The sequence below is a fragment of the Mchenga conophoros genome, linkage group LG12, assembly GCF_057382185.1.
Source record: "Mchenga conophoros isolate Kocher_MC1m ecotype Shallow Benthic linkage group LG12, M_conophoros_male_GT1.1, whole genome shotgun sequence".
In the NCBI taxonomy this organism is placed as follows: domain Eukaryota; kingdom Metazoa; phylum Chordata; class Actinopteri; order Cichliformes; family Cichlidae; genus Mchenga; species Mchenga conophoros.
Genome location: NC_140537.1, coordinates 10300114 through 10309604, shown reverse-complemented (window position 1 = coordinate 10309604; position 9491 = coordinate 10300114). Strand labels below are relative to the sequence as shown.

The 9491-nt window shown below is 39.0% G+C and overlaps 1 protein-coding gene across 1 annotated transcript; it reads left to right on the top strand.

Annotated features, from left to right (window-relative positions):
- Window positions 1-3636: 3636 nt before the first annotated feature.
- On the top strand, window positions 3637-9162 carry LOC146562148 (leukocyte surface antigen CD53). Its single transcript, XM_085293645.1, has 8 exons — window positions 3637-3788; window positions 4531-4615; window positions 5377-5565; window positions 6069-6143; window positions 6236-6337; window positions 6430-6537; window positions 6652-6735; window positions 8738-9162. Exons 2-8 carry the CDS (start codon window positions 4553-4555, stop codon window positions 8807-8809), a joined length of 693 nt encoding a protein of 230 aa, XP_085149771.1. The 5' UTR covers window positions 3637-3788; window positions 4531-4552; the 3' UTR covers window positions 8810-9162.
- The last annotated feature ends 329 nt before the right edge of the window (window positions 9163-9491 follow it).

The following is a 9491-nucleotide window of genomic DNA, read 5'->3' as shown; positions in this document are numbered from 1 at the left end:
TAATTGTATACCTTGACTCGGGTGCTGGTAGAAGGCCCACGGCTGATATTTCATTCTGCCTAACCCTGATGAAGACAGAGTTGATATACAGTTGTCTTTTTTTAATGCTAACTTCAACTTTTATCAGAGACTGAGTGCCTCGCTTGTTTTCTGTTATTTGATTTTAATATGTTTCTCTTGAGTGTATCCAAAGGTGTTATGAAGATATCATCCATGAGCAAAAATGTTGTTTTAAGCTCATTTTATCTTGATTTTATGAGTTTGAGAAGTTAGACTTCTCCAACACAATACAGTATAAATGGACACACAGGACACCAGCCAGAACATTTCATCCTGCACAGAATGATGAGTAGGCTGCATGCTGTGTTTGGATCTAAGATGATAAGTCAGCGGAACTGAGAACGGTAAACATGAAAATTCCTGTGGAAGCAGTGATGTAAGTAATAAAACAAGCAGCTTGCAATCTCAGAAGTGAAACTGTTTTGTGAAAGAATACTAATATACCTCATTAGAAACTTGGAAAAGAGTGAACAGGAATCAAAGGTTAATGTGGTTTAGATTAAAGTGCTGAAAGCAGCTAGCTACAGCTGAATCCATAATTTGTTGAACGTACCACCAACAAACCATCAAGATATGATAGAACTGCAGACTTCAGCTTTAATTCAAGTGATTTTACAAAGCGATTTTAGCTGGAAATGATTTAGAACCTCAGAGGCTCCAAAGTAATTAGACAATTGAGTGACGAGATGTTTCATGGCCAGGTGAGGCCTGTTCCCTTGTTACTTCATTACCAATGAAGCGTCTGTCACATATCTGCTATCTAATATCTGCAGCTGATTCAAAGTGTTGGATTTGTATGTTATAGCTTTTCACTGTAATCTTAAATATAAGAATAAAAGAGATGCAGTGGAAGTGAAGGAGGCTGTTGTTAAGTTGAACAACTAAAATACATCTATCAGCAACAATCTGATACATCTGAAAACAGGATTATGTCCATGGTTCAGAAAAATAGCTTCACAATATTTAACCAAATCAAAAATACTTTCAGACTTTCATGTATACAATCAAGAGATGCATTGATGAATGGAGGTACAGAGAGTTTAAACAAAGTGCAACTTGAACTTGCCCAGGGAAAAGTGTGGCGACAGAAAGAAGCAGCTTATAATCCAAAACAAACCACATTATAACAGAGTGCAAGTCGACAACGTCCCGAAGCATGCTGCAAAAACAATTCTTAATTTCTCAGTTTATTCTTTATTGGCCAAGTCAGTTGTCATCTCAACTCGGCAGAGCCGCTTTTCAGTAAGTGAAAATAGACCCACAAACCCACAAACAAGAAACAACTGAAAGCAGCTGCAGTAAATGCTTCATTTCCTCGTCGGAGGAAATGAAGCATTTGGTGATGTGTGATCGAGTTAAATACAGTATTTGGTTTTTGTTTACTAATGCTAAAGGAATGCTCACTATTGTTATAGCTATAATTGGATTTTTATGAGGGCGTTAATTCCCACTCCAGCCCACTCTAAACAAATTTTAACAAAGGTGAAAATGTTATTTATCTGAGTAAGAAGGTAACTGGAACATGAAATCTGGTGGTCTAAAACTGTCCCTTTCCACTGAAGGTCGCCAAATACTTGTTTGGTAGGGTGTTGGTCTTTACTTTACAATATTAAATGCTTTGAGCTGAATGCTGTTGTGATTTGGTGATATAAAAACTGAACTGAATTGAATTAGTAGTCTTATTCCAAAAGTAACTGCTGCTAGAAGTGGAGAAAAATTCATTTTGAAGTGAACAAAGGGGGTCTGAACCTGAATGACAATTCATCCAACAGAGTTCAAAATGAAAAACTAAGCACTACTGAAGAGACCCTCGCTGGTGCCTGAAGAGAAGCAAAAGGATCAAAGGCATTTCAGCCTAAACAAAAACGGTGTCTTGGTTTTACTATAGCTAAAAACTGCAAACCAGGTGCATTAAGAGGCCCTTTTTAAAAGTACATTAGTTGTTTTACTCTTAAATCCCCATTTGTGGTTGCACAGTTCCTCTTAATGGTGATGGCTAAGCTCCCCCTCCTGAATGTCACTGTTCCTGCTCCCACACAACAATGCTGTGAAGTTCATCACAGGCTTCCAAGTAATGATAAGGTAAACTTTGAATGACTAAGCGGTCATATACTTTGGCCTATATCATTAATGCATCGCTGTATTTTAGTCTACAGCTGCCCTGGTTGAGGGATTTGTCCAGTAGGCCACCGGGAAGGTGTGGTTTAGTTTCACCCTGAAAGTGAACCAGTGCTCAGTCAGCCTTACTCTGTTTGTACTATGCTTCAGTTTGCTCGTGCGTATTGATCTGTGGCACACTGGCTGTATGTGCAGCAGAAATAGAGATTAAAACTGTCTTTATTTCAACCCTGGCACACTGGTAATAAGATGAAATAAAAATGGATGATCTGATTGTGAGTCAGGAAATGACGATACTACTAAAACAAGTGTTGAAGAAACTGAATGCTTGCCTCTGATGTGTCGAGGTTTTTCATTGGCTGACAGCAGTCCTGAGAACATCTGGACATCCTGCCGTGGGCTCAGATTTTAAGAATTTTAAAAACATTTTCAGTGTTTTTGTGTCTATTATACAGAAAATGTTCTTTGTTCTTTCTCCATTCCTGTTGTTGCCATAACAAGCAACAATCTCAGGTGTTAAAAGTGACTGTGTGGCAGGGTGTGGTCTGTGGCGCAGCTGCAGGGGAGGGGTGGAACAGCGGGTTCAGGGCGTAATGTCAGGGGAGGCTAGTTGTCAGGTTATATATAACATTAGGAATGAAACAAAGGCTAGAAGAGGAGCCTGGTATCAGGAGACCGTTTAAATGAAATTTTGAGTATATAAAATAACAACAGAATGAACTGATTCTGAGGGATCAGGTGAGAACTGTTTCACATTTGATTGTTTTTACTTGGAAATACCCATGAATGTAAATATTCCCTACGAGCAAAACTTTGGTAGGGAGGCAGGGGTTCCTTTAAACATGGAGGGATTTTCCAACAAAATCAGGCTCAGGAGAGGGCAGGCATTTATTATAAATGGTAAATGTTTGGAAGGTGGGGAAGAAAGAGAAAACCTCAATAATCAGACAACTCCATGTAGGCAAGCACTTTGGCAACTGTGGCAAAGAAAAACTCCTTTTAAACAGGAAGAAATGGCCATCAGAAACAGGCTCAGGGAAGGGCAGCCATCTGAGAAATAGTAGCTAATGATTAAATGCAGAGTAGCGGCCTTTGATAAAGAAAGTAACACTCTGCAACACGACTAAATGAAACCAGGACTGCATATGCCGACAACTACCTTGGCACGTGACACATTGAGAAGGTGAGAAATGACACCAGTTAGATGTTTTAACCAGTTTGTGTTCCTCTGTGACGAACATACGGGCTTTATTATCTCTAGTTGTGCAATAAGAATATTAACAATTGATTTCACATCAGTGAGGGGTTTTGACCTCTGCAGCTGCTGACCACAGTTTCAGCTTGTATCTAAATATAAGCAGTGTGTCACAGACATGCACCTGACGTCTCTGCAGCGCTATTGGCTGTCCCTACTGCACTTTCTCAGTCATCAGTTTCTTTCCATGTTGCTAGACTTTAGGAAGAGGAAGTGAGAAGGGCTGCTGAAAGCCCCATGATGTACTCTGCAAGCTTCACAGAGCTATGAGAAGGGGAAGTACGAACAGCAGACGAGCTCGACAAGCACACGCCTGAAAACAGAGACGATAGCAGATATCATTTTCTCCAAATAGGTAAGAGTTAAACTTTATTTTGTCTTGAGATCTCGTTAAATCTTCAGAATATTGTGAAGATGTTTCTTTATCGGTCAGAAACGTGTTGATGTCAAATCTCTAAAAAATACTTGTGAGAAAGGAAAACCCCACGAAGATGAAAAAGTGAACAAAAATCTTTCAAATTTAGACCAAAATAGGCAGTCATCTAACTGAAAGTGTCTGTCATGTGTACATACTGACTTAAGTGGAAAACAAAATATAAGGGCTGTACTTTAGTAGTTTTAAATGGCTGAAGAAGAAGAAGAAGAAGAAGTCTCTTTTCTATTCTCAGAACAAAGATCAGTTAGAAAGAGGGCAAAATTTTGATGTTTTACACATATTTATAACACAAATACAGGAGATTTTTACTTAGAACGGGTCACCTTGTATTTTGAGGAAGTTTTGGTATTTCCACAATTAAACTGCCTGCCCTCTCATGATGTAATTTTAAACCCTCCCAAAGTATAATGCACTCATATCGTGTTGTACAGAAGAAGAATTTTGGTTTTGCTTGTAAACTGAGAGGAAACACAGGAAGTGAGATGTGTGAGCATCACTTCCCCGCTTTGTGACCGTGACGTTTTGTCTGTTTTAGCACTTACACACCCACACACAAACGCAAGACATAAATAAGAGATGCTGCATTAAACCTTGACCACATCCAGCCCTGCTTCCGATATTTATATTCAATAAAAAAAATAACGGCCTTTTCTTGTTGCAGGTCTGATCAGAGGAGTTGCAAGATGGCTCACAGCTGCCTCAAGTGTTTAAAGTACACCATGTGTGTCGCCAACTTGCTTTGCTTTGTACGTATGTCTCAGTCATCCAGCAATACATCACACATCACTGTGAAACATCCTGTCACATTCATCCACTCACTTTTCAAACCTAAACTGTCAGGTGTGACAGACGTATGAGTGTGTGAAAATTAGTTAGTATTTATAAATGCTTCAGGTGTCTACTTTGGGTTTCAAATATTCTACCAGATGGTCAGATTCTTAAAAATTAATCAGTTAAAAGGATTTACCAAAAGTTCACACAAACAAAAAACACAAAAAAGGCTCTGACAGTTTTGTTTACTCTGTGTAATTGTATTATTACTATGACGATTACGTGAGCCAATTAGAGTGGAGGCAGTTAATTTTAGAAAGCCAATGTCTGCTAATATGTGAGAAGGAAGATAGATAGATAGATAGATAGATAGATAGATAGATAGATAGATAGATAGATAGATAGATAGATAGATAGATAGATAGATATGCCTGACTCACAGGGGCCATGAAGAGAAAGTGTTAATATATTTATATTATATATTTTTTAATTCAATTTCATTTCATTAATTTTGTTCCACAGACTTGGTGGATACAAAAGAAAAGGAAAAGTCAACATTTGCCAGAAGTCTGTTGCATAACAAATAAATAAAAAGCAGAAGCACTTGAGAAAATGTACTGCCTGACACTGCTGCCTGTAGGCAAGCTCTGAAGCAGACCAGGGCCCGGTGCAGCTCACTGTACTCTGTGTAGTGTGTATTGTGGACTTGGCTTCAGTCTGTCTTCTCTTCTGTCAGATCTGCGGTGTGGCCGTTTTGGCCTTCGGCGTCATCGTGATGGTGAGTTCAAATTATGCTGCTCTCACCCCCTCACTGCCCAGCTTCAACATAGCCAACATCCTCCTGATCACCGGCATCATCATCACCTGCGTGTCCTTCCTGGGATTTCTCGGCGCACTCAAGGAGAACCGCTGTCTCCTCCTATCGGTAACACACACACAAATACTCAAAGCAGAGCACAGATTATGTGGTTTTCTGCTCCCTCTGATTACTTCATATTTTTAGGTAATTAACACTCTAGTTTTGGTACCCCCAAAGGGTATAATTTGTTTGTTTTTTTAAGCCTGTATAATTTTGATAAGGGGGGTGGGCTCTCTAACACTGCCTCTTCACTGTTGTGTACTCCAATTTTTGAATGCTACAAAAATAGCATTTATGTAACAAACGGAAATATCTAAAGAGTCAGTTCTCTGGGAAAAAAGGTAATTTAGATGTTAATCGGGACTAGTTTTTCTAGTTTTCTAGGAGGAAACACAAAGATGGGCATTTATGCGCATTCAAGTTTAAAACGTTCTCGAAATCAGACATGTTGAGCTACATGCTGTGAACTAGCAGCCGAAAATAACTTCACTATACAGTACCGTTTCATATGTTTATGTAAAGTGTTTCAGAGTAACATTCACATAAACCTTTATATTTATTTTTTACAGTTTTTCCTGATGCTCTTCCTCATGATGCTCTTGGAACTGACAGCAGCATGTCTGCTACTTGTATACGAGGGAGAAGTGTGTGACACATATGCTATACACAATATGTTCTGTTTTTAAAGCAAATGTATACATTGTATGTAATCACCAAATCCTCCGTTACTGTTCAGATTACTGAAAGAGTGAAGACCGATCTGACAAAGGGCTTGAATGATGCAAAAGGAAATTCAACACATTCAAAACAAAGTGACTGGGATAATATTCAAAAAAACGTAAGTGTGTCAGAGTGGAGATGTCATGTTGTGACACAAATGACTTTAGAAATGTGTTTATTTTTTTTGTCTGTCAAATTCATTTGTTTTAGCTTGACTGCTGTGGAATCCATAATGTAACAGATTGGGGAAACAACGTGCCAGAATCCTGCTGTATTCCTGAGGACCCCTCTTGTAAAAGTCAGAAATACAGGCAAACGGTAGGCTCATACTAATCACTGATCCTTTCAGATTCATACTTGCTTTAATGTACCATAGAGGTCAAAGGTCACATTGTTACTGCTGCAGGTAATTTCAAAATGTTTTGTGTGCAGGGTTGTTTGTCAAAGGTGACAAATTTTTTTGAGAAGAATTTCCTAACCATTGGGGTCTCTGTCATTGTCCTCTGTATGATTGAGGTAAGCTGTTAACATACTATTTTACGCAGGTGTTGCAAAGTTAATCTATGAACCTGCAGATGTACCATGTCTCAGAAATTACCATCTTCACTTCTGTATAAAAGACAACTGGATTATAAAGTGAATGAATTGGTTAATACAATGTTCTGCTCAGAAACGTGGCATCTTCCTGTTAAAATATACCTAAACTTTGTTGCCTTTGACTGTATGGTTTCATTTATAGCAGTTAACAACCATGGCCTCAGTGTGTTTTATACTATAAAGATCCTTCAATATTAGATGGAGAGCACTCTGATGATCAGATAACCCATTATGAGCAAGTACCAGGCAATGGTGGGGAGAAAGAACTTTTTGACAGGAAGAGATCTCCAGACAGTGTGCGGGAGTAACTGAATACATGGTATTCCGAATACAGTTACTTTGTTGAAATAAATGGATTACACAGCGGTCTTTTCCTGTTTCATATGTTAGGCTATGCCCTCTCTATTTTTGGTAATTCCACATTGGTGGAAACCATCTTGCAGCCCATGTTACATCTACTAGAGCCAGAAGAGCCAGTGACAGTGGCAGAGAGCCATCTGGTAAAACTGGTTGGGAGTGAAGAGAAAAAAGGAAATAAAAGATGAATGTAGCTTGCAGCTCTTGAAAATAAAATAATAAAAAGCTAATGGTCAAGTACTTTTAACCTACATTCTTCTGTCCTAATGGCCAACTCCTGCTTTGGAATAGAAGTTAGGATGTACAGAAATGTAAGAAAAATTAACTTTCAGTTCACTTCATGCTAAACATTTTCCTGATGACTTTATACTTTGCCAGTTTCACATCTTACTGTTAAGACTAGTCCCCACTAAAGTTATAAAAGTGGTTTACATGTCTTTAACCAATGACTGTCCAGCATCCCTGTATATCAGTCACATTCGCTATCTGGCAATGGCAAAATAATGTGTGACGTTAAAGCCGCTACAGCCATCCTTCATATACAGTCTATGATTGCCGCAGACCAAGGCTGTATCCCAATTCAGGGTCTGCAGCCTTAAAGGCCGCATTTTAAGGCCGATTACGTCACAGCGACGCGACGAAGACTGTCCCAATTCAAAGGCTGCTCGAAATGCGGCCCTCAAATGAGTCCTTCATTTCCCTGAATTTTAAGGACGTGGCGGTGTAGACTTCGTGGCCCAACATATCCCAGAATGCATAGCGCGGTGGTGGGTGTGGATAATTTTGGCGGAAAAAAAAAACGGCGGATGAGGGGCGCCCGAAGAGTATCTTAGTAAACTAAGTGCTGAATATTATGTCACTTATTTATGTGCAAATGTTTAATAACGAAGAACATTAAAACATTACTGTTGGCCACATGTCGGCAAAGTTATGTGACATTAGTGACGTTTGTACTAACTTGGTTTTAAACCCTTTACTTTAAAATTTACGCCATTCAATAGCTGACCTTAATCTTACAGAGAATGATCAAAGCTCATGTAGAAACAAACAAACAAATGAACAAACGATTTTCTCCTTCATTTCTGTCAAACAAAGCTGTATGAAACGTTTCTAGCTGTTAGTATCATGGTTGCTAGGCAACCTGGGCAGCGCAACGGAGGCTAGACCGTCCCATTTCACAAGCCTCGCACTTCCGGCCTTAGCAGTCTTTAAGTGCGCGGCCCTTGAGGATCGTTGACGCTGCGTACTTTAAGGCTGCAGACCCTGAATTGGGATACAGCCCAAGATCTGCTCCCCTCCCACTTACCAAAGTGGGCCTCCAGCTGGACAATGTCCACTGCCACACCCAAAAACACAGCTCTAGAATGGATCGGGGAAGAAAAGACCACTCTTTAGATTGCAAAAGGAATAAAAATACTTCATATACACAAGCATAAACCCAATGAAATTTCAGTCAGCTTGAGAAGCTCAGAATAACTTTTTTTTTTTTTTTTTTTTTTTTTAAACAGTACAACATTGCATTTTATGTCCTTTTCCAGTTTAATTTCTATATTTCTGTTTACAGGTTTTGGGAATGTGCTTTGCCATGACACTGTTCTGCCACATTAGCAGATCTGGACTGGGCTACAAGTTCTGAATACCTTCAAACATGATCTTCCCATTTTACAGTAAATATCACTGTAAAGTTCTTTAGGAACTAGAGGGAAAGTTTCTGGAAAAACTTCCTTAAAATGAGAAAACTATTTTTCTAAACTCTTGCTTAAAGCTTAAACCTGTTTATGTACCTGAATATAAAGTATAACTGTAAATTCTGGCACCTTTGACCTTTAGTGCACTACTCCATTTCAGGTGAAGCTGTGTGCTGAGTTCAGTTTTGTACAGAACTTGCTTGGTGCCAAGTTTATCTTAAGGTCTGTCAACTTTTTAAAACAGTTTCTGTAAAATATTACCTTTGTACTAGTCTTTAATAAACTACTTACTGACAACAAATTTGGAAACATCCAATTAACCTGCAGTCAGCTGAGACTGAAGAAGTCACTTGGATGAGTGACAAAACGTTTCTCCCACAAAACGCTACGTCCAGATGAACACAATCAACGTTTGGAGATCAATTAACTTTATAAAAATAAAGAGCATAAACAGTGTTCTGTAGACTTCTGAACAATCTTGCTGTCAGATGACTTCCTGTTTATAGCTTGCCGTTTACTGATCTGTGGTGGAGCCTTAAAAATAACCACTTCCTCTTTTGACCCTGTTCAGCGAGTTTCCCTGAACAAGATTTCGTTTTAAGCTTAAGCGGGTCGAGAGGTCGTCGTTTA

Bases quoted from the DNA above. Each gene is read 5' to 3' on its own strand.
- LOC146562148 (XM_085293645.1), top strand. From the start codon at position 4,553: ATGGCTCACAGCTGCCTCAAGTGTTTAAAGTACACCATGTGTGTCGCC. The intron at 6,338-6,429 runs GTAAGTGTGTCA...CATTTGTTTTAG, and splicing joins GGGATAATATTCAAAAAAAC to CTTGACTGCTGTGGAATCCA. The intron at 6,736-8,737 runs GTAAGCTGTTAA...TTCTGTTTACAG, and splicing joins TTGTCCTCTGTATGATTGAG to GTTTTGGGAATGTGCTTTGC.